We start from the raw sequence: 25,140 nt of genomic DNA, 5'->3' as shown, positions 1-25,140 counted from the left end.
AGGGCAAGATAAATGATCTAGCTTACTAAAGACAGATTCAAAGCCACTTGCTTTCAAAACAAAACCAAGAGGTTGCTCAACAAAATGTACTCCCAATGAATCACTGCAAACTTTAGCAGGGCATATAATTTCAGGAGACGTGGGCTTGGACTTGGAATGTTTAAAGATAAACCCGGAAACGGACTTCAGCAGGCACTGGCTTCCTCAGATGGGGCAAGATCAGCTCTGTCCTCAGCTCAGCTGCTGGGAGCTTGGCTAAGACTCTTATAACCTCATTTCAGAGGACTGTGGAAACCGCAGGTGCTTTCTGACCATCTTTGTACTTCAGCATCTGTATGCTATGGATGAGAAAAGATAAAACATCCTAGGACTCGGAGTGATCATGCCCAGAGACACCTGATAAAACGAGTTGTGGTCAAGGAAATCAAGAATTTTTTCCCCTCTCACTTTGGAAATGAAATGAGAAATCACAGAATTGCAAAGTCTGAATCTTTCATCTCCTTCCAGACATTGTTTTTTGTCATTATACAATTAGCCTTTCTTCCATTTACTGTTAGGTGAAACCGAACTGGCTCTGACAAAGAGCTGCTACATCTTCACCTATGGCAGACTGATCACATTTGAAATTACATCACTCTACACCCAGTGACTCCATCTAAAGAGAATGATGGATTAGCCATGCAGTCAGCTATAATTAATACCTGAAAAAAACCCTTGTCAAGTCTCTGTTCAAATATGTGATAAACGGAATCTGAAACAAGAAGAGACTTTCTGATGACGTCTGTTCATCACCAGGGGAGAAAAACACCATCAACTGGAGGGCAAGACTCTCAGAACAAGGATTGTTTCCTCAGCAGAAAATGTAAAATAAAAATTTCCTCCCAGCACTCACCCCGCATGCACCTTTACACAAACACATGTTTTCCTGGGTTTTATCTGCCTTGCTATCAGAGACACTGAAGAACCAGTTTGTTTCTGCTTCATTGAGAACCAGTTTTTCCGTCCTGAACCTCTTCCAATAAAACCAGCAGAAGCCACTACTTCTCTCCCTACCAACCTCAAAGATACCAGTGAGCAGCTTGCTCAGCTCGATCAAGAACTGAATCCTCTTTTCACCTTAACTATCAGCTTCATGTTTGGGACACATTCCATCTCACTAAGCCACCACATGCTACAGATGCGCTCTTTCCCCTAGAGATACTATTTGGCACTGTCTGAGGTCCCTATGAGCAAGCGACCCCAGGCTGCCTATCACACAAACATGGGCAAGACCCATCTGCATCCAGCTAATCCAGGAAACCAAGAGATGTCTGCTTCATGTGTGAATTTTGAGTACCTGCAAACACCTTCAACCCTACTTGCAGGTCAGCATGTGATGACTGCCAGCTCACCCCCTTCTGCAACAGCTGATCACCAACTGGATTCAATCGATAGAAAAAAGCCAAGCAATTTGGAAGGTATGATGAAGTACTGCCCACTGCAACTCTGTCCTGTGCGAGCAAGAGAGACTTCCATGGGACAGCAGCACACTGGCTTGGTCGTGGCACATGTAGGCAAAGCCTGAGAACTGAAAGGACTGGGGAGAGAGACCACTTGTGAAACACGCTGGTTGCTTCTACGCTGCAGAGATGTGCTAGCTACGGGTCAGCCCTTCATGCTGATGTGGCTTGTTTCTCTGCTCTGTACTGTAAGAAGTACCTACTGGGGAACTGGGATAAAAACCCCTGCCCTTAAATGGGCCAGCAATAAACAGCAGAAACAAAAAAGCACCAATTGTTATTCAACAGTTGTCAGTAATAAACATGAGAGGACGAGAACGGTCAGCATTGGCCTAAGATGCTGGATTTGGCCTGGGAATCAGAAAAAGGCTGTCCTGCCAGCTCTGCCACTGACTCACCACTTGAGCTCAGGCAGCTTTACCTCTTTGTGCCATTCCCATCGCCTGGAAGGATGGAGCCAGCCTCCCCTCTGATATTTGCTCTGAGGCTGGCAGATGAAAGAAGCTGTTGCTGTCTGTGTCAAACAGCATCTCAAAATTAAATCGTAAGACCCCCTTTTTTTTGAGAAGTTTCTGAGCTTGCAGATCTATGGTAGATTTAATAAAACTCAAGGGTTAAGCTGTGTTTGTTTAGAAGAAAAACACTCATACATGACCAGAGAATTTGAATATCTGAGCTAGCGGCTGGAATACTTACTCCAGGAAGAATAAAGTCATAACCCACTCTTGCATTACTGATGGTAAATTAATGCCAGAGCACCACTGTGTGGGGAGCTCCTTCCCAGCCGTGTTTGCCCAGACATCTGGCTGCGGTGGCTCCCAGCACGATGCTCTACAGCCGAGCCCTGTGCTCCAGCGTCCGACTCCCCCCTCCTGCCGGAGCCAGCTCGACCACTTCACCACCTGCTCCTGCTGGGACACAGCTGCTCAGCTCTAAAAGAATGATCGGGGAACGGCGGGACATGTGCGACGACATCAATCCTAGTCACACCCCTGGGAGGACTTCATTAAAATCCCAGGGCAAAAGATTACATTCAGAGGGCTTTCCACTCAAAATCCTAATTTAATCACAATATTTTAAAACCTACTGGCAATGCAAACATCTCCATGCAAGGAGAAAGACGCTCACCCAACACAGACCCCCTCCCATAGCACAACCCCTCAACGCTTCCTTCCTGCGTGCATCCTTGGTGCATGTGCAAACTGCCCGACCTGAGCCGTTACCTGTTCCTGACGGCAACGATGACATTTCATATTTGCCTGCAAAGTACCATGTTCCCCTGTGGTACTGCAGGAAAGACATTTCTAAAATCGTTCCTACTTCCCTAATGTACCTTTGCAAATGCATTTTGATTACTCCTGTGGGGAAGAGCAGTATCCCCCAGTAGAAAGCTGTGGCCTTAGGTGCTCATTTTGACGTATTAACTGGGGCTACGCAAAAGACATAAAATCCCCAAAGGAAATTAATCTCCAAATACATCCAACATCCCCCCAGCTGCCTTATGTATCACACAGTATAAGCAACTGTCCATAATGATCGTATAGCACCTGCCGTCCCCATTCTGGGTATCAGTGATGTCTCTAACCAGACATCAAAGAGAAAGAGCAGACAATGGTGGAATTGTGATAGGAAGTGAATAGTGAAAGCTCCTTGTCAGTCTGCATTTCCATTTATCTTACAGCACCATACATACAGCCTACCCCGCCTCTGCTGTCACATGCATGCACTGTTGCTGTAATGGTCGCTTTAGGGAGGTATCATGGCAGTTTTCAGGATTTTATAAATGGGCCTTTTGGATTTTCTCTTGGGCCAAAGCAAGTGCCAAAGCAGGTACACACCTCAGCCTACCCTGAGAGAACCAAATCCAAGATGAATTTGGTACCAATGTCACATCCTAGGCGATAAGCACCAGGACTTCCTTTTTGATACTGGCCAAAAACCCAACCAAACAATGCTCCCCAGAGAGATGCAGCCAAGAGTCAGGGGTTGGAGCAAAACCATTTACTCCTCCCCAGAAAGGTGAGTGCACTGAGAGTGTGCAGGGGTAGCACATACAGCAGCCGTGGCTAGAAAACCTAAGCATCACACCAGGGAGTACTCAAGCCAGGATGGCCTTCCTGCCCCAATAGCATTTTAAGACATAAGTTCAGATCATACTATTAGGGAAAACATAGGTGCATTCAGTTAACTGAAGTCTATACATTATTATAGCCCTTTGCTGTCCCATCTAAACAGTTCTTTCGACCCAAAGTGCCTTCCATTGGTATATTAATATATTGCATTTTGTGCACAATGACTGTTTAACCAGGGTAGAAATATTTATTACTTCCACGTAGCAAGAAGGAAAGACCTGAATGCCTACTATGCAGATATGAGGCAGGAAATATGACAAAACAATTTCCCATAATTATTTCCAGCAGTCATTCATATTGGAATATTTTAATGGTGATAGTAATTAATCTGTGGCTCTTGAGATTTCCAATTAAATGGCATTAGCAGGAGCAACTGTCTAAAATTATGTGTTTCTGTCCTATCCCATTAGCCACAACTAAAGATGAAGTTTCCCAACATACAGGGTCACATCCTGCACGTACAGCGTCCTCCTTCCTCCTCGTTTTCCATGTGTGAATGGCTTGAGTCAACTTCTCAAAGCTGTTTGCATCAAGTAGGCAGAGTCAGTTCTGAGAGCTTCAAAAACTATACAGAGCTGGTTAATATACCCAGTATGCCACATACTTGGGTGTTTTGGAGCTGGTATTCTGCACACATTCTGGTGTTTGGAGTCTTTTTGCTTGTTTTCCTATGTTTCCTGCAGCAGAAATACTCTAATACTTCAGGAGTCCCACCAACCTTAATGAAACAAAGCTATTGTCAAAGACCACTTATTTCCTTATTCCCAGCAGCCATGGGACAGGACCATAGGTAAGGTCTCCAGTGTGGTGCAGAGCTACAACAATACAAATTTTCTACTTTTAAGTTATTCAAAACAATAGAGATCCACAGGGAAAAACAACCCTTGCTCAGACAACGAGACAGTGGCACGGCACACAGGCTGGGAACAAGCAGAAGTGAGACCATTTCACTAGCAATTCAACCCTTAAATTTGCGTAACATTCTCATCTTTGCCATTTTTATCTTTTTTTTCTTCCCTTTTTGCACACACCTGCAAAGCTGAATGTCTGTTGCACAGAAAACAGAGAGAGAAGCTATTCTAGCAAACAATTCAATGCCATTAACTGGTCTAATGCAAATGCACTTTAGATTGTTCTCACGATGAATTTTGGTCAATGCCAATGTTTTGAGCACCCAGGTATAAGTGCGCTGGCAAAGGCGGAATCACCAGCACAACAAAGCCACTGCTCAGCTCACAGACAGTTGTCATAGAGACAGATCAGCATCCTGGGGTATTCTAATTTTAAATATTCACAGAAATCCTTTTTAACCTGTCTTCTTGTAGGCATCTGTCCTCGTGATTCATTTATAAACTGTTGAGGCCAAAAAGAGAACCATTTATCCGCAGGTCTCCTCTAGGCATGCTGGAGCTAAGGAGCTTTTCTGCAAACTTGATGGTTTTTGTTGAAAGCAAGTTTCTATCTGATTCTCTGGCTAGTGTTTCTAAAAGCTGTGGTTTGGGGAAGTGATCCACCTTCAAAGTAACTGGGCCAGGAAAAAAAAGGAAAGTTGTGGGTTGTGCTCACTTTGGTTTTTAAACCAGGTCAGATCCCTGCTCCAATTTATAGTGCGGGTGCACCACGAGCTGTGAGAGGACAGCACAGGGGTGGCATTTCATGGTCCTGGGCAGGAAAGAGGCAGGGGGGAAAGACAGTATTGTAAATATCTGAACATTTTTTCTCAAAGTCACAGTACAAGGCAACTCTTGCTTCTACATCTAAAAGCCACAGCTCTAAATGAGAAGGGGAAGAAATACATTAATCTCTGTCTGTGTGGACAAAGTTTCATAAGCTCCTTAGCCGCTGAAGGTGCAAAGACTTTAAACCTCTAAAACTCAGTGCTCAGCTGCTTTCTGGAGCTACGAAGCTGGCAGGCAGCACAGGAAACCATATTCTAGGGAAAAAGCCCCAGAAGGGGCCTATGGGGACAGCAAGATCCCACAGAGTGACAGATGTGTGGGTCTGGTTGCAAAGAAGGTCCTCAGACCCAAGGTCCAATGCACCAAGATTCCCCTACAGACCTCTGCAGAGGCATGAAAGGAACTGGCGGGGGGGAAGAGTGGCAGGTATGTAGGTTGCCATGGCCAGGATTGAACTGAGGCAGGAATTCAAAATTACACAGCCCCGAAGAGACACATATATACTGACACTGAATCCACAGATCCTAAGCTTTCAAGACCGTGTGCTACCTCTGTAATTTGTCTCAAGGTCTTCTGTGTGACCCAGATATGTAATTCCCAAGTTATTAAAAAAATAAAATATATTCTTCATCTGTTGAGCTACAGAGATTCCTGCTTCCAAAATTACTGCTAAAAGATAAAACCATGGGCAAGCAGATGCCACTCTCACACTAGGTCACAAAAATTCAGCAGCGACATTCAAACAGGAAACACTCTTCTCACCATGGCACAGCGAGCCTGACACTGCTGCATCTTACTGGAGCCATCCTATGTCAGGTGCAAGAAGTTCCCTGGCCAACCAGTATTTCTGCTATTATAAAGATACACCCATGAATGACTTCATCTGAGAGATGTTTAGTTTTGGGGAATAAATCCTAAATTATACAGATACTATGGGGGAGATCAATATCATTCCAAAGAGGAAACTGAGGCAGACAGGGAGAGCAGCAGCCCAAGGCCACCACAGCCAGTGACAAAGCAGGACAGGAGATTCTTCCCCCCGATTTTCTTAATACCAACAGGAAGCACACAAGCATGTCACACTGAAAAATGGCAGGGTAGAAGCAAGAAAAAAAAGTCATCGCTGTTCAATCAGGAGTGACCCCAAGGTAGAAGCTCTCAAAAATAATGCAATGTATAGGAAGAGGGCTCACATCCCTTGGAAAAAAAAGCACAGGAGTCATCCATGCCCAGCTACCCCCTCCCTTAAGACTGTGGGATGATCATTTCCTTTGCTCACATATTTATTTGGAATCTGATAATTCATTGCCCCTAGTTTCCTGCTGGAGTTTGTCTTCCATTGTTCAGGATTTACATTACTCAACAGGAAATCAGTGAGAGGTCCAGCGATTAGAAAGGTGTGTTTCCCATTTGGACCCACCCTTGCTCGCTTGCTCATGGCTGGAAGTCAGACCCAGTGCACAACTGCATCCATGGGAACTCAGGGAAGTGAGGGAGCAAAGGCAGAGGGACTCATCTCCTATTAAAAGGTACAGATTGTTTTCTCCAGCCATATACTGCTGGCCATGTCCAAACACCCATCCCTCACATACTGTTTGTACTCAGGCCTTACGGTAACCACTTCATCCATGTGCTGGGGAGGGTGTAGTTTATCAAAATACGACTAGCAACGCAGTACTTGAAAAGAGTAAGTATGGTGAAATTGTCCCTTGAACCAAAATACACTTCCTTCTCAAAGACCATTACTTTCGCTCTGACACTCTTGCCAGGGGAGAGGGATTCTGCACAGCATGAAGTGCCACTTATGAGATATAACTTAGTTTATCACATTGGTTAGGAACCAGTCTGAGTAGGAATCAGCCCTCTCTGGTGCCCTTAGCAGTGGCTTTTAACCCCGATCTCACAAATGATGCTCCAATACAGTCTCCTTAACGGCTCCTCTGTAACAGCACAGAGCAAAACAAAACACAGCTAATCTTTTATGGGGTATCACTGGAACAGGATGCTTCCCTGGCCAAATCCTCCCATTGAAAATGTCACAGCTGTTTTAAAACATATTTTCCCTGGGGTTAGTTTGATAACAGGTACTCAGCTCAGGCACATATGGTGACCGCTCAGGACTACACCGTGACTTGTGGAATGCAGCTAGTGACCTTGTTGGGCCACAGCTCCCAGTCACTGTGGACTGTTGTTCCAACCCAGACATCTCCAAGGCTTCCCAGTTAGCTCATCAAGTGCAAAGGCTGGGTTTTTTTATGTTTCTCTAGCATTCAGAGTGTGCTTGGGAACAAAAGCCCAGCTTATTAGCCATTGTACGATAAACCTCAAAGAGGGAAGCCTCTGTTCCGAAAGAGGTTTAAGAAAACTCTGCATGACTTCAAAGTGGGAGTCACATTTCCAAAAATTATTTGAATACAATTTGAAGAATGATTATTTCCTTTGAGCAAGGAGAGACCTTGTGCAAATGCCCTTGCTCCAGGCTCACTTATGAGTGCCTAACCAGTCCTCCAAGTCCTCCTGCAACAGATGTAGGCAATATAGCCTCAGACACCACAATGCCTACACCAGAAAGTTTATCCTAAAGTATAACCCCAATCTCCTCTACTTAAACTCAAGATACAGTGTCATCCTGTCCATCTTAGACATGGGGAAAAGCACATTGCCTCCTCTTCACAGCAGCTTCGCCAGACTAAGCCACGTGCTCTGTTGGGGAAGGTCACAGATTATAGACACTCCTTGCTCTTTTTGCTCTGCAAGGATTTCTCTAAAATTAGACTTCCCTGCAACTGGAGACAACGCTACAATGCCGAGTAAAATGGAAGGATTACAACATACCTCTTACATACAATAGTCCTGTTTACATATCTTGGTACACTAGCTTCTTTCTCAGCAATATCCTTATGTTGACTCATGCTCATTTTGCAAAATGAAACAATAGAGCTTCCTTATATTAAGAGATTATTTTGTCTCCTGCTCAGGAAGGCCACTGAGTTCTATAAATTACTGGAACCTGCTATCCACAAAAACTGTCAGAAGCCACCTCAGAGCAGCTGAACCTCAAATGAAAAAGTATTTTTGCTCTCATAATCTAAAATATCTGGATCTACTTGTAAAATAGAAATGACACATACAACAACTGGTACAAGATTCCTTAAATCACCCCAGACAGAAAACCTCCTCACTAGCATTTCTTTCTCTGAAACACAGCCAACACTTATATGTATTAGCTTAGATAACATTTAGTCATTTTCCCTGTGCAGAGAACTGCTATGAAAGCTATGGAAAACATGAGTATTGCAAGCACAGAAATAAATGTGGAGGACGAGCCTTTCACAGTGAAATGTGCACTAAGGCTATCTGAACTGCTTGATAATGAATGACACCGTCATGATTTCTTTCACCGTATGAGTTACTTATGCAGTCCACCAGGGTTTTAGGATGTTGAAAAATGTTGAAAGATGGACCACTCCTTAAAAAACAGGAACTTTTTTCTTTTCATCCTACTTTACTTACTGCTTTTGGTACATAATCTGATGCCGCTCTTAAGAAGACATTGGCACGTAAACCTGCCTTTCTATTCCAGCCTTGACCTTCCCCTTCAAGTTTTTAGACTGATGAGGAAATTCTTAGGGAGTACAACGTGAAATTGCTTCAGTGGAGCAGAAGCCCCTTACAGGGTCTGGACTTACGCACCTGGTCTAAGCGCAGAGCACCGTCGATGAAGCGCTGTTTGCGGAGGTGCTGGGCGATTCGATGCAAGTTCAGCACAGCTTGCTGGATCTCAGCTATTGAGTGTTGAGGGGAGACAGGCGGTAGTTCTTCAGGTGAGAACACCTTCCCAGGGCTTTCAATCATACTCTGTGCATGGTCGTAGCTTAGCTTCATGCAGGAGCAGATGACTGTCCGCCCAAACCATTCATCAAGGATCTGCAAAATTGGAAAGTGTAAATTGATCTGAGGACTTGTTCTTCCAGTGCACAAAATCTTGGGAAGTTGTACAAACCCTGGAAGGAATGACACCAGACCTCATCATTGACTGTGATCTTCAAGAGAAGATCTTCTCATACTGAGACCACCAGGCCTTTTGCTCATATAGATTCTCTAGTGTCTGGGAACATGTATGTGGACAATATATTCTGCATATACATAGGGAACTGCTTGGATCTCCCTCCTCTACCTGATTTCCCTCTTTCATAGCGCTCAAAGAACTACAGCCCATCTGGGAGCTGAAATCAGCCAGTTGACTCAAAGGTTACTAGGTGCAGGAGTGACAACGGGCAGATATACACATGCAAGAAGGGATCTCCTATCTAAAACACAGCAGATGGTATTCCACCTCTCTGATTAGAGTGTGGCCAGCAGGGCACGAGGGGCTGGCCTTAAAATACTCTGTTTTCAGGAGTACTGCAGGAACCCCAATGTCTGACTAGCACTCGTGAAAGTGCCTGAGTAGGACCTTGGTGGTCTGGAGGTGAGATGGCCAGTCACTGACCCCTTGTTTCTGTGATCATGTCTATGGTCCTAGGCCCAAACTCAAGCCAGGAACCTTTTTGAGCTTCCAAACCATTTTGGATTCTAGAGGAAAATAATCTATAAATCGCCTACAAAATTCTTTTATTTTAAACCAGAAGCCACTCCCTTTTAAAACATCGTAACAGAACACCAATGTAGAAATAGCAATTCAGCATTATTTCTTAAAGCAGAAAGGAAAATCTATTTTCAGCTGAGATATATAACAGAGATCAAAAGCTCATCAAGCCAGTGAGAAAGTGCAGAGGGACAAAGGGCAGAAGGCTCTTCAGAAAAGTCAAAAGCACTGGCATGAGGGCTCTGGAGACAGATGCAGTCTGTGATAAACCGTTCAACGCACAAATGCTCAGAGAATGAATGGAGAATTGTAATTCTGCCTTAGTTGCAAGTGCCACCTTACCCCTTCATCAGCACAGCAGGACAAGGTAAATTCTGCAAGTGACGGTGTCCGGGGAGATCCGCCAGCTCGCTCTATGACAGACTCATCAAGGACATTGCTTCAGAAAGGCAAACCTTCTTCTTAACAGGAAAGGATTGATCCCCAAGATACCTTCGCTGCCTCCCTCCCTTATGCCCCACAGAACATATGTGCAGTATAAGTCAGCAGCTCAGAGCTCTGAAAGTCACAGGGCATTTAAGCTCATTTCTAATTAGAAAGTGTCCTAATAGCGGAGAGGCAGCAAGTGATGTCTTGCAATGTAAAGTGCTCTGACCCTTGGCTCATGGTTATTCTGTGTGTGCCCCTTGCTCTATGCCAAGAAGAAAGGAAGAGAAAGTCACAAAGCTGGACACAGATGCTGTGACAGTGATGGCAGCACCTGCTCTGCACTCTGCTGCATCCTGTTAAATGTGGTTCAGCTTCTCGTGGTGATGGGGGATCCATATCCGGTAGGTCAGTGACATCTGATGAAATCTGCTGGACTCAAAAAACCTCCTGATATTAAGCAAGCACGATCTCTGGTGTGGAAGAGGCTGCACCACTCTTTAAATGATCCCCTTCCAGCAAGCTGAAGACTATTAGCCAGTTGGCAATAGAGATACTTCAGACTTCAGTAAGACATGGATGGTACTCAGGCACCAAAAAGGTAGTGTTCCTTGTTGAGACGATCTGGGAGCCAGGCTGAGCAGCCTTCATTTCAGCTGAGCACTTCTACAGACCCTCCAGTTGTAAAAGGCAGCTCTTTCAACTTGCTGTTCAAACGTTTTCAGACACTACTTCTATTTCCCTGCTAGTTCCTCCACCTCCAGCTATTAATTTCTGCATCAAAGGTCATTATCAATTCTGGCCCTCACTGTTATATTATTACACACTAAATATTTTGTGTTTGGAGAGCACTCTCATTTTGCTCTATAAAATAGGTGAGTCAACTCCATCATGTACACGCGTGTTGAAAAGGGTTAAGGACAGGGCACAAACCAGAAGGGTAATTCTGAAGAGAAGCACTTTCCCCAGTCCCCAGGTTACTGCTGAAAGCCAGCTCTGAGGCTACATGGTGCTTTCTGCCACTGGCTTCCAAAAGCTCTCTCTGTCCCTTGCAAGAGGTAACAGACCGGATTTCCGCCTTGCTGCCTGAACTTGAAGCTTTCAACAAAACCTCATTTTTCTCCTTGCTTAGAAGAGGCCAAATATTTCAGAGCTCCGCTCACTTCCTTGTAAGATGAGAGATGCAGCATATTGGGCCCCCAGAATATAACTAGAATGTCAAATCTCAGGCAGGCTACATTCAGGGCAAAGCGTCAGAACAAGCAGCCCATTAGTAGCAGATATTAAATTTCTTTTATTCCTCTGTTTCCTCAATTCCTTTTTGTGTTCTTGGTCTCTCAAAGGCAACCAAGCAGCGTGATGCAGAGTGCCCAATTCCCATTCCTGCAATGGCTCTAACAGGTGTAAACTGGACAGTAACAACCCTGAGAGATCTCTTATTAACATACCCAATAAACACCTTCTCACCAAGATTGCCTGGATGCATTAAACACGTCACGTAGGCAAAGAATGGAGTTTGGACGCATTTTGCTCATGCAGTCCAGTAATCCCTGTGTGTGGTGAGCAGCGCTGCCAGACTCAGCCTTGCTGCAGCAGGCTAACTTAACTCTACCCACCGTCCAAGTATTTCCTGGAAATGCCCCCCATCTCTGCTTTCAGCGGCCATCCAAGCAGACTTTGGGTAACCACAGCCTTGCATCCCTGGTTTGGAGACCCCACCAGAGAATGGGCAAGCTCTGCTTCTGCAGGGAAAGCCGCACAAGGCTGGCTGGCCCATGTACCAGTGGCTGATGGATGGGCAAAGCAGTGCAGACGAGCAACATTTGGGGGTCATAAGCTGAGACTCAAAGATTACGAGTAGCCTGCAAGACCAGTCTGCAAGGTCTCCCCCATCACAGCAAACCTGGCGCACCCAGACTCCAGAAAGAGTACCAGTATCCGAGACATTTCTAGGGTTATGTTAAGGCTTTCCCCAGCATTGGCTGCTTTTGAGAAAAAGCTGTAGTCCCCAGCACATCATGTGATGGCAGTCAGTGTGGCTCAGCTGAAACCCTCCCATTAGCACAGTCCCTGGTGGTACAGGTCTCTTTGAGGGTGTGACATAGCTGTGCAGGAGGCTGAGGACTTTCTCCATGCAAGGCAGTGTCCATATCGTGTCCTGGCTGATGACAACAGTTTTGAGCCTAGAAGACACATTGTTTGTATAGGTTGTTTCAGACTGAAGCAATTTTTCTTCATCACTGGTAGAAGGAACCAGCAGGGCTGTGCTTCAAATATCTGCAGGCAATAACTTAAAAGGAAGAGTTGCATCGTTTGTTTTCAAATATCTTTCTGTTGACTGCATCCGAACAAGAACGTGCTACGTTGTTCCTATAAACGCCCAGCTCTGCTTCTGAAGAACAGCACAGATGCAACAATATGGTTAACGCCTCTGCCCTTGGAAAGTCATTTCAGATACATCATGTCACACTATCCCACTGGAGTCCATGGAGCTATGCGGAGTGCTGCTCAGGCAACATTTTGTTACACTCAGTGAAAACTAGAAGAGAAAAACTCCAGAACCCAAAAGCAATAGAAACAAGTGCCTGTCTCTAAGAAAGGGCTAAGTCTGGCATTATTTTTCTAAAAGAAACAAGAATTAAAAATCCCAACAACCTATCAATAGTCACATTCAAGTGAGGAATCTGTGTGGCTTTTCCTTGGGAGATGCATTAGCTCTAGACTTATTTGCTTTGGAACAGTAACAGTGAGAGCTCAGAGCAGCTCTTGCCTCTAGTAGCGCTGTTGGGCTCTGCTTTGCAAGCCCAAGGGTATGATACTGCTGTGCACACAGGGTGCAATGAAGTGCTCTTTGGCCTCATGCATCCCTCACTGAGGAATGTCGTCTCCTCAATGTCAGTGTTCTCACGGCTCTCCCCCACCAGCTGAGGTTCAAAGGCTGTGTTGGGCCCTGTGACTCACCCCCCCTTTCACCCAACAGAGCCTGGGAGAGCATGTGATCCTGTTTACACTGAGATTAGGCTACAGTAACACCTAGAAATACAGGAGACACATTCTGTCCCAACTCAACCCAAGAGATAAGCTCTTACAAGAATGCCCTGCTGGGCAAAAGCCCTGCAACCACTTTTCCTCTTGGAAGGAGTAAATTCTTCTCTGGCCTTCACCTGATATTCAAATCAAGTGACCTTGATTAAGACTGCAGTCCCGAAAGGCCTCCTAGGAGAAACCAGTTTGCTGAGATGGCTGTGGGCGGTTTGCTTTCCAAGGGGCAGCATGGCCATGGCCCAGACCACTGCTCCTCCAGAGATCAGCTCCCTGAGCAGGTGTAAAGCTGATACTGCAGCTCCTCTGTTTTCTCACTGGTCAGACTGGGTTGGTCTGAACATTGTTTGAAAAGCAAATAATGTATATATTGCAGGGGACAAGACACAAGATTTAATTAAAGGCTGATTTTAATTAAGACTTTACTATTAGCTGTTCAAAGACCAGAGTCAATAAAAGGCCCATGAAGTAGCTACTATTAGAAGGCCTCATGAGTAATCATGCTGTCGCTATAGGAAGTAGAACGCTTTTCACAACGAACAAATAAAACCCACCGCAGTGCCTGAGCAGGGACTCACTGGAGAAATACAGCTATAGGACTGCAACCGTATTTTGCTAAAGCACAAAACAAGATTCGGTATCCTTTAGAGCAGCATGGACAATAATAAGGAAGTAAAGTTAATCTTTGTGAAAAATCACCAAATTGGCACAAGAAATACTCTCCACAGAGAGAGCTGTGCATGAGCACAACACTGGTTAAAAAAAAGTAATTCTGAGTACAAAAAGTGTGCTTCGCATAGATTGGAGAGTCCTCTGGTAGTGGCAGTCTTTACCCCTTCTCGATTAGCAAGGGGACCCTGTGATCACCAGAGGTGATTGTTAGGGTTACAAAGAGTGTGGGAGGGGAACAGGGAGAGAAATGAAGACCTGGGGAGAGCTGACAGGCAGCTGAAGGCAGCTCGCTGCACTGATAGACAGCCTCCACAACTGCTCCCTGGAAATAACACATGCAGAGGATGGAGCTGTGCCTTTGCTGAAGAGCTATCACACTTTATTTGGATCGATGTAATTTGCAGCTCTGAAGAAGAATGAAATAGTCTGTTTACCAGAGAGTCCACAGAGGGATACTGCCCGCATTCACTGAATTGCACAACTGCCTATGAGTACAAGGCAGGGTTGGAGTCAGGGGGAAACATCTTGTCCCACCCAAAGCATTAGCTTCAAATTGCTGCTGGAGGTAAGGCATTAAATGGATAAGTGACCTGGCAAGGAGCAGGAAGTTCTCCGTTCCTGAGATTCACACCAATATTTTTCCTTTCCCCACCATGTTGTGAGATTATTCTAGTTGGACGTTCCATGGTATCTCATCAGTAAGACAAGATACAGGGTCAGTCCTACACCCTCCGGTATTGTTCACTGACTAGTCCTTTGCTATCCACCTGGGTGTTAAGGGACGGCATTTTTACCACTCTGTTTGCAAGAGTAGGGGCTGGCCACCGAGGGGGGACTGATTAGCAGAATGACTGCCTGCTACTTGAGGTACCTTGCCTTCTGGAGTCACCTTCCACATCACAGAGAACGTCAGCCTATCTTGCATGGGATTGAGACTGCATAACTCCTCACAGAGCAGCTTCGGAAGCATTGGGATCACCTGGAAGGGAAGGGAAGGGAAGAGAAGAGAGTCTTGGTGAAATATGGGCTTTTAGTAGAGACCTGTCTGTAGCCAAGCTTCCCTGACCAGTTGGTAAAAGACAGGCTCAATAATGCATAAAAGGAGAAAATGCATTAAACCTTCAGGATCACATTCTCTGTGGCAGGAGTGGCTATGCCATAGCTCTGGGATGCATCACCCATGCCAGAGCTACATTACATAGTGAACAGCATACTGGCATGGAATGAGTAAGTAAACCAAATCCTCCGAAATGAGAGGAAGTCAGACATGGCTAAGGCTACCAACACTCACATCAGCCCTGTCCCTCAATGAGACCAGAGGGAGCTGTCAGTCTGCAACCTGGGAATCACTCCCAGTGCTCACCTCCAAGGAATGGAGTAAGCATCCTGGAGCATCCTGCATCCTTGTTATGCAAACACTTCACTCTGCAGCTTTTAAGGTCACAAAGTTTGCTCTGTTTTCCACTTCTTTCCCACTGCCAAAATGGCAGTGGGAAGAATGAGGAAGGCTCAGCACATCAGGAAACTTGATGTTGAAGAAACATGGTCCTAGCAGTCAGGAGCTCAAGAGCTTGGATTTGGGAACTGTGTTTCTTGCTTTGCCACTGAATATTGTGTAACCAGGCAAGTAACGCAAGTCTGCTCCCTGCAAAGCATAAATGAAACTTCTTCCATGCATCACAGGAGTGGTGCACGGTTTTAATAAAAATTGAGCCATGCTTTGTAGCAGAGACAGGAACATATAGATGTTGGTGAGATAAACAAAAGCACCTGTTTTATGACTATTGAACATGGTGTTTGCAAACAGAGGGAGAACAATTATTATTTTACTATACTCAACTCTGTTTGAACAAAATGTCAGCCAACAGAAATTTCTGGCAGGGATTTTTTTAACCTGTGTCCTAATTCGTTACAACTAATCAATATTTCTGCTGCTGAACATTGAATTACCAAACCAGAAATTACTCACCTGACTACAGCAACAAAGCAAAAGCTTTGGAGCATATTCACACTAGAGCAAACCTGAGCAGCTCCAAGTGTTTCTACCATCCCTGAGTTATTTCCCAGGTGAAGTCTGCAGTAAAGATAATATGTAGCAGCTGTTTAATGAAGCAAACCTAATTATTAGAGTTTCACACTCTTATGTCCCTTCTCATTATTTACCTTTGTGAAGAAGCAATAACTGCCCTCAAAGAAGAACCACATTACTCCTCTCGTTTATTTTGAGCGGCAATGTGGGCTGGTGCATTCCAGAAAAACACAGAGAGAAATGCTCTACTTGGTTGCCATAAAATATTTTAGATATTTAATTTAGTTTCCGTTTTGATTGCTCTGTGTGCCACCCTGTAAATAGAGGACCAGCAGGAAGCCGACTGGCATGCAAACCCCAGCTCTTCCAAACTCTGACACACCTATTTGGTGATTTCAGAGACAACTTTTCCTACCTGGATGCCAGGGGAACTACTGTTCTTCAAAAGAGTAAGAAAAAAAGTCTCAGGTGTCCATTTTCTCCTCAAGTGCACACATTTTGTATTTACCTTTTGCTTTGAAGGAAAGACTCTTAAAATATTTAATCACATTTGTGGTTTGGCACCGGACGATGGCTATAAATCCATTCTAATTGCAGTGCATATTAATACCAAAAGGTTAACTGTACAGCCTGTGACTGTCAAGGAGTCACTCGCAACATGAATCAGCAGCACTAGTTCAGCTGGAAGGTCACAAGGGCACAGATTATGATAAGCTGTTTCCCGCAACACAAAGGCCGTCAACTCTGTTATTCCAGTTGTGAACAGTATGTTAACAATACTGGTACATTAATAACTCACAGATCCAGTACGTGAGCTCTGCCATGCTGCCTGGAAGGACCTACACCACAAAGTTATAAATTTAGCATGAGTGGTGCCAACCCATACCAGAAAGGAGAGAAAACAGCTTTATAGACTATCGGAAATCCCTGCCTGCCTAAGATCACCCATGACCACCACGAGACCCTGAAGTTCAGGTCATAGTGAACAAAGTGCTAGTAATTTAATAAAAGCTCCTGTGCCCTTTTCCACCCAAATTAAAAGCTCCAGTTACTAGCTTTTCTCTCTCTCCCCCCCTCTGTGATTGATTATCTGATAATGGTCTGTACTTATTGAATATTTCTGTGCCTTAGCACACCCTCTTTTCCTTCACATCTCCTGCAGCAGTAACAGTCTGCTACAAAAATGCCTACATGAAACCTGAAATCCCATCCACAAAGAACAGCCCGAACAAAACAACAGGATGCTTGTTTTAAGTGTACTTGAGCAGGATTAATATCCAATTCAAGAGGCTATAATTCTATGGAAGGGCTTTCAATGATGTGAAACACAAGCAAAGCTTTAACTCAGATCATAACTACAGCACTAAACACTCACCAAGCAATTAGCTGTTACAAACCTACCGTTAAATAGGGAAGCGTCAACCCACATTACCCTTGTTTTGCAGGAGAGAAACTTTAGGCAAAGTAACTTAACCCAAGCCATGGAGGAAGCGTCACAGGAGAGCAAGAATTCAACCTTTTCCTGGGCTCAGCAAGTACATACATAAGACAATGTGACCTTGCATTCAAGGTATTTCAATTTTAACTACCTCACTGAATTAAAAGAAGAAACCTGTTTTCAACACCATGACAGTCTTGGCTAACTGCCTGCCTCTGCTTTAACATCACGATTCCTCTTCACACTCTACACGGAGAATAAACCAACTGTCACAAAGCAGAGAAATTTAGGTTATAAATACACATTTCCTTTTTCCTTAACATGATATGGTCACAGGCTGAAAGGATTCTTAGTAGTTGCAAGCCCAGCATTTAACATACAAAGATGTCACAATTGTGTCACACTGGGAAAGCGAGATGTTTCAGGAGTTATCCCAGGGGTTGCCCAGAAGGAACTTTTGCAATAGGATTATCTCCATCTCTTTCTGAAGGAGACGCAGGATGAGAGGAGATTTCCCTAAGTACGTCTTTAATGCCTAGATTTGCAAAATATCAGAGTTGCATAGCATCACCTCAAATAATCCAGAGGTTGCCCGGCATCTTTTAAATACTTTGCCCTTCCCGTGACTGTCTGCCAAGAGACAGCAGTGTCTGCCAGCTGCCCTGTGGATTGCCACGGCACACAGAAATCCAGCTAGCTGAAACACTGCCGAGGGTTATCACCTCCAGCGTGAAGTGGTTTCCTTAGCAAATTGCTAAGGATGTGCCCATGTTGGGGATCACATCATTCAGCTTGATTTTACTGCAGGTGAAAATAAAGTCACCTCGGCTTATACAGGGATCATAAAGCTGGAACAGGGCAGGTGTATAAATGTAGTTGAATCTAGAAATGCAGTTGGAGAGACCCAGCAGGGCTAGGGGAAAAAACTTTCACAATGAAAAAAAGGACCTACAGCCCCCAGGAAATCCTTTCTAATGAATGTATCATAGAAACCAGGGCTGAAGAAAGGCTTTGGTGGTGAGAGCTTGTCTGGTTTTCATCCCCTTCTATCAGTCAGACTAATAAAAGACATCATCTCTCCCCACAAGCCCAGCAGGGCCCAAGAGATACTGGAAAAGGGCACTTCTTTGACTGAAAGGCAGATATCCACAGTGCTCACAGCTGTGGGTCTGCATTTCAAATCAAATCACAGACAGAGGATTTCTCTCCCCCTATTTCCAAGTCCCACATGCGAAATCTCCAGTGCTACTGTATCCGGCTTGAGACTTAGTGCTCTAGCACTGCCCGACAGCCTCCCTCCACGTTATCGGCTCTCCCCGCAGGCAGCCACATGTCCCAGCACGCCAAAGCGGTGGGCAGCTAGGGAAAACCAAAGTAAGAGAAGGCACCCCCGGGGCTGGGGGGTTTCCTACACATCATCATCCCAGTGTTATAAAACACATGGACCTGTAACCATGGCTGGCCACACTGCTTAGCAGCTGGCTCCTCTGCATGGTGGATTCGCTTTGGACATGGGAAGATCTAACCTCCTGCTTGTGAGAGCCCTTGGTTTTGTTTTGTTTTGCCTCTTTGGCTAATAAAGTGCTTCCAGAAACCAAATGCGAGTTTCCAGCCTCAGACTTATTCCTAGGGAGCTGGGCAGTGGGAGGGAGCACACGCATACTGGGATGATAAAACTTCCCGTTCCCTTTAAAATCAGAAACATCTGCTGCAGCCAGGACTGACTCACCAGCCAGGTTCACAGCAGGTTAGCCAGGGCAGCTCTCATCAATGGACTCACCGTAGCAGCTTTTCAAGGAACGGAAGGGGAAAATCAATCAGTCAACCAAAGGGAGAAGGGAACAAACTCTGGTTAAGAAAACCCCCTTATTTTCACAAAGTCGCACAGACAGCTTTGCTCCCTTCAAACAACCTCATTCTGCTGGCACCCTGCTTTGGCTGCCTGCTCAGGCTTGGTTCAGTTGGTTACAACCGCCGCTGACTCTGGGGGTGACCCCTTCTCCCACCGCCGGTCTGATGGGGAGGGATTGTATTAACCAAGAGTTTCCATCAGCTGCTCTCCCCAGAGCTGGGAGGAGGATGCCGAGGTCCAACAATGGGGTGGGCTCAGCAAGCCTCTTGCTTACACACTAAGACACTCAAAGGAAATAGGCAATTTGTTTATGAGCCAAGATTTCTGCTCAAGACTTGTATCAACACTTCCATGAATTCAGATTTTGAGCAACTCTTTGTTACTCAGCCTGAGATTATCAAAATATCAACACCCTGACAACCTGCTGGTGTCAAAAGTGAATGTCTCGAAGTCCTTGGACTCAATGTGAAAGATAGGCTTACAGTTCTGATCTTTGATCTCCAGTATAAAATAAGACCAATAAAATATTATAGGGATTTATGGCTGACCTCTCACTTGAGCTGCTTCACACCTAAAATAACACTATAAGATGTGCCAAAAAAGAGGAAACTGTTTAGGTTTTCTTGCTTCTTAAAACCTGATACACTTTTATTTCAAACACTTTTGACTTTTATTAAATAGACTGCTAGCAATTACACAATAACTCCCCTTCTGGATACATGGTGCAGGAAAATTAAATATGTGGCTTTATTTAACTTCTTTGGGAGGATTAGCATGGTGCTAACCTCTAGCAGAATCACAGCTGTCTTAGGAAACAGTTCCATCAAAGGAAAGCATATTTTCTACAAGACTTATGCTACCATCTTGTTTCAGACAGCCTGGCTGCTTTCCTTTGCCCATTCCCTCTCTCCTTTTCATCTCTTGGAACTAAAATATTGACCATTTCATCATCTAACCTAGTTTGCACTCTTAAAATATATTTTCTGCAGGGCAGAAGTGTGGGTAAAACACTAATCCTGACTGCTGGGCCAAGGTAGTTGAAAAGCAATTGAAGATTACGGGCAACGGATAACTTACGTTGGCATCGCACGTGACTGACTGGTAGTGCTGGGGGGAAAAAAGCACTTTGAAAGAAAATTCGATTAGCTTTTGAATTCAACTAGATTATCATGAAAAATGCCTCCTTTCCATAGAAAAGTCTTCCTTCTCCCTTTAAAAAAAAATCACATGCCTTCAAACCACAGTATTTTGACTTGGAAATACTGCGACAACATCTTCCTGGACTACAGCTTTGCTGCCCTGCAGTGACATTCCCCCTGGGCCAGCCCACATCTCCCATAGCCATTGAGTCATCCATCAGAGGGGGAAGCAGAACACCACAGAAGCCAAGGGCTTATCACTGGAGACACTGTAGGATTGGGAAGACTCTAGTGCCAGAAGTGCTGTTTCCATGAGATACGCATTGCTTCCCATTCCTGGAGAACAGCAAGTCACTGGCAACTGGTGTTTCCCAGTGCAGCCACTCCTTGCTCCCGCACTGCAGCACCTGTGTGCTGTTGGTCTCACTACCACTGACCCAGCTCGGGCACTTCTGCATTGCTATTATGGCTATTCCACGCAACCCATACAGAGACATAAAATCCACCAGACTCACTGAGACCCCGTGAAGCTGTGCCTTGCTATTTCTACCCAAGGAAAGTTACGGAACAGCTACTAAAGGTTAACAGCTTGATATCAAACCACTAATTTTATTTCAATAGTGTAAAATAAATCATTTTATCATCTGGAAAGTGTGGAGAGGACACAGTAAGCTATTGGAACAAACATCATGACAAGACCCTCCCCAGAGAGCAACCCTCGGAACATCCAGGAAGGGAGGGGAAGAATCACTCCTAATCCGAAGCAGCAAGTAGGATACGTTTGTTTATTTATTATACAAAAGATGCCCTGTCATCCCAGAAAGGGCTGCAGAGACAAGGACTTCAGCCTGACTGAATGGGAGTGTGGGGAGAGGCAGATTAATCTGCTCCTATGAGACTGCCCTCAACACTCCTCTTCATGCAGCTGATGCCTCAAGCCAACACAGGACACAAACAGCCAAGCTTCTCGGCTTCCCTGCACGCACAGTGCTGGTGGTAGCTGATGAGCTAGGAAGTGTTTCTGCACATTCAACTGAAAATGAGACAGCCACAGACAAAACCTGGATGTTTCCTTTCTGATAATGTTGAACTTGAACCTATTAATTTTTAAAGTTTAGAAGTCAACTTTAAACTTGAGTTTAACATTTGGGTCTATTACACTAAAATCTGTACAATTTCAAGTATCTTTTCATTGCATGATGAAAGAACACCATTTCTCCAGTATTTGGGATACCCAGATAAAATAAGAGTGTGAACCTTCTGTTGTACCTCAAGATGTGAGATTGCACAAGGTGTTTTACATCCTACTCTGCTATGCATCCACTTCTGGGAGGGATTAGCTAGTACTACTGCACTGAAGATAAAGACAAAACTCTCCACCACCACCACCACATCTGCAAATTTCAAGCTCCCAACAGCAAAGCAGACAAGCCAGCTTGGGTCTGTCAGGCTTATCTCAGGTCAGCATGGTGCAAACGTAGCTATGCAGCTCTGGGCCCTGAACTAGCTCCAGATCAGCAGACTCCCATTCACACGGAGCTGCTCCCGAGCTGGCAAGCCCTAGCACACCTGGGTCTCTGCCCACAGACACAGGGTCACAAACTGCTGCTTCACCCCGTGCTCTCTCCGTAAGCTCCAAGGTAGTCAGCAGCTATGTTAGCTCTTGTGTTTGCATCTATTTACTCATTTTTGTACGTTTGCTGCAATAATAGCCAGATTTTGATTGCGGGCATCTGAAAATGAACCTTTAAAATAAATCTATGGTAAATAGACTGCAAAGTTGTCAGACAAAAAAAGGGAAAGTTGTCCTTACCTTTTGCACTAGATAGACACTAGTTGCTCTTTCGCTCGCTACTTTATCCAGTGCTGTTTCTTCAAGTACAAAGTAGCTTACATCCGCGATGTGTACACCCACTTCGAAGTTCCCTGAAATTGCACAAGGAAGTCAGTAGGCTGCAGGTGGAAATGAACTGCTGACATATTTAACTCTGACCCCTCTCCTCCCTCTCCCAGTGCTAACATAACCTTTTTGCCTTATGCCTAGATCTCACAAAAATGATACCTCTTTCCACCTCTTCCATCTGAGATGAAACGTCTCTCTCAGGACACTACCAAATTCACAGCCACTGTGGCTACAACATGTGAGTGAATACACATATGAATGAATCCTCAAGCACAGCGGTGGATATATGAAAACCCTTAAAAACCATGTGGATAAGTCCTTCCAACTGGGAGCTTGTAATAGTGAGCCCAGTCCTCACCCCTTTGCAATCAGACAACAGTAAGCAAGAAGTATGGGACCCCACCTTGCAAGCACACAGGCAATGCAGGACACCATTTCCCAGGTATGGAGCAGCCGGTCACACATGTTTCTGGGTTCTCAGAGCTGCACTTGTTTCCACTTCACCCTGGTTGAGCCCAAATTGCTGCTGGTGACCTGGGAAGTCTTAAATGACTTTGGATCAGGCTATGCAGAAGTGCAGCTTTCCACAAGCAGAATATTCCCACTGTTATCCTGCCTTCCCTTCAGATTAGGTTCTTTATCCTTTAATTAGAATCCAGTCTAGAGGTATCTTAATTCAAAAGTTAGGCTAGAGGGGAGTACTACTGAAGTTTATCATGAGGTTTTGGCAATAATTTGGATTTGGAAGTAGTGATCATCCTCGGCTTTGGAAGTAATTAGTACCTTGGTCCAAGAAATTCTGGTTTGCTAATCCTCAAAGAAGCCTATTGACCTTTGTTTTCTCTGGAAAGACTAGGCTAGATTTGAGGTGCTTATTTGTAGAATAGTTCTAAGTGCAGTGGGTTCCTAATTATAACATTTCATTCTTTGGAGGAATTCACTAAGTTCTTGGTATCTATAAATATTTTTTCTTTCCTTAATTTTTTAAAAAAGACAATGTAATAAGATATCATGCTGGTGACAACCCTGTTTGTTTATATGCCTTGCAAAGAATATGATCAAAGCCTTTCTCTAGAGTGTCACATTTTTGAAAGATAAATGGTTTATAGCTGCCATCATTATGCTGTACATCTGCCCATGTGCCCTTCGGATGGGTACCGGTGCTAGATTTCAGCAGAGTGGGAATGGAAATGTATATACAGGCAAAGAGGAAGCATGAGAAGGTGCAAGCTCATATTAGGAGAGCCACCCAGCCCACTGTGCCCCCAGCTGGGAGTTCAGATAAGTGAGCACCAACCCGCTCTGTGCGAGTTTTAATTCGTAACAATTTTAACCTAACTTTATTAAGCCATGTTTGCGTAGCACTTTGAGTACGTAAAGTATTATCTTGCTTTTTGAGCTGCTTTTGTACACTCAACAGAGCAGATGTAAAGGCAGCAGAAACGCACATGGAAGATGGGAGCGCTGGGGATTAGATTTGTCCACATAACCTACAGTCACTGGAAGGTCCTGCAGAGTAAATATGATGCCAGCAGGGAGAGAGGGCAATAATCCCATCGCACACCAAGGGACAAATTCCACCACTCGTTAGGAAGCTGGGAGAAAAGACTGCAGATTAAATGGTTCACCTCAGAAAGCTGCCTACAGCTGTGTTGTGATATTATCACATGCCTTGAAAGCTGCTCTACATGGATTAGGCATCCAAGCCTGAAACTACTTAGACAGTAAGTCTTAGACCAACAGTTCAACCAACAGGTTTAGTATTACATGCACTTGAAGCCAACACACTCAGAAGGTAAAAAAATATTGAATACTTTGAAGTCAATATTGTAATGTATTGACCCTGCAGGCAAATATTGACTAAAGGAAAAGGAGAGGGGGTCATTACATCATGCCTTTAATCGTACTTTAATTCAATATGTGCACTGTTACATACATGAACTTTTTGTCCTCGGTAGAAAATCGACAAACCAAGAAAGATCTCATTGCATGAGATAATAAAACATGGAGTCAGCCAACGAAAACACATTGAGCAGAGTTAAATTTCATTCAGGTTTCCCACCAGAGCTTCTAAAAGCCAGGGTCAGCGTGAGCCCCCTGCTTTTGAACTTTTAATGGAAATTCTATCTAAATATTTTCTTACATACATTGACATAATGCAAACTGGCAGCTCTTTGGGTTTGTCTTGCTCAAGTATGAATCACCCTATCTCCCTCATCCCCCAAAAATTCAGACCAAGAGAACTTGAAGATACAGCACAGCAATCAACCAATCTGATTTCTCTCAAATCATTGCTTTTGAATGTGTTAGACAAAATACCAGCCTAAGCCTGCACAGAAATACCTGCCTACTGCTCTCTCCTGGTTTATTTGCTAATTAAAATGAAAGAGCTTTGTGGATAGAGAAATACTATTCACTAGGATTCTCTTCCAGGTCCACAAACAGTTTTTCTAGTCTCATTAATTTTTATGACAAAGTCACAAAATGAACATTTCACATTGTAAGTCTTGTGTTATTTCCCAAGGAAAAAAAGAAAATGTGGCCTGAATGAAAGGAAAAGAGTTAAACTGGCACTCATTTATCGAAAAAGTCTTGTCAGAGAGAGCAGAGAAAAGGGGGAAAGGGTGGACACCACATGGACCACACACCACAGGCTGCTACACATGGTCTACTCCACCTTCATTTTGATTAAGAAATCTACTTTTCCAGCAAATAGAGGCTTCAAATCTTGGCACGTAGCT

At 44.5% G+C, this 25,140-nt stretch overlaps 1 protein-coding gene across 1 annotated transcript in view; it reads right to left on the bottom strand.

Moving 5' to 3' along the window:
* Nucleotides 1–25,140, bottom strand: part of DIS3L2 (DIS3 like 3'-5' exoribonuclease 2) — a 196,262-nt gene that overhangs the window by 56,848 nt on the left and 114,274 nt on the right. Inside the window, 3 exon segments of the mRNA XM_052803032.1 lie at nucleotides 9,004–9,237; nucleotides 14,910–15,017; nucleotides 22,310–22,422. Of these exon segments, the coding sequence (XP_052658992.1) occupies nucleotides 9,004–9,237; nucleotides 14,910–15,017; nucleotides 22,310–22,422 (455 nt within the window).

The sequence above is a fragment of the Harpia harpyja genome, chromosome 12, assembly GCF_026419915.1.
Source record: "Harpia harpyja isolate bHarHar1 chromosome 12, bHarHar1 primary haplotype, whole genome shotgun sequence".
Lineage (NCBI taxonomy): Eukaryota > Metazoa > Chordata > Aves > Accipitriformes > Accipitridae > Harpia > Harpia harpyja.
The sequence above is the reverse complement of the archived record's forward strand: the minus strand, read 5'-3'. Positions and strand labels throughout refer to the sequence as shown.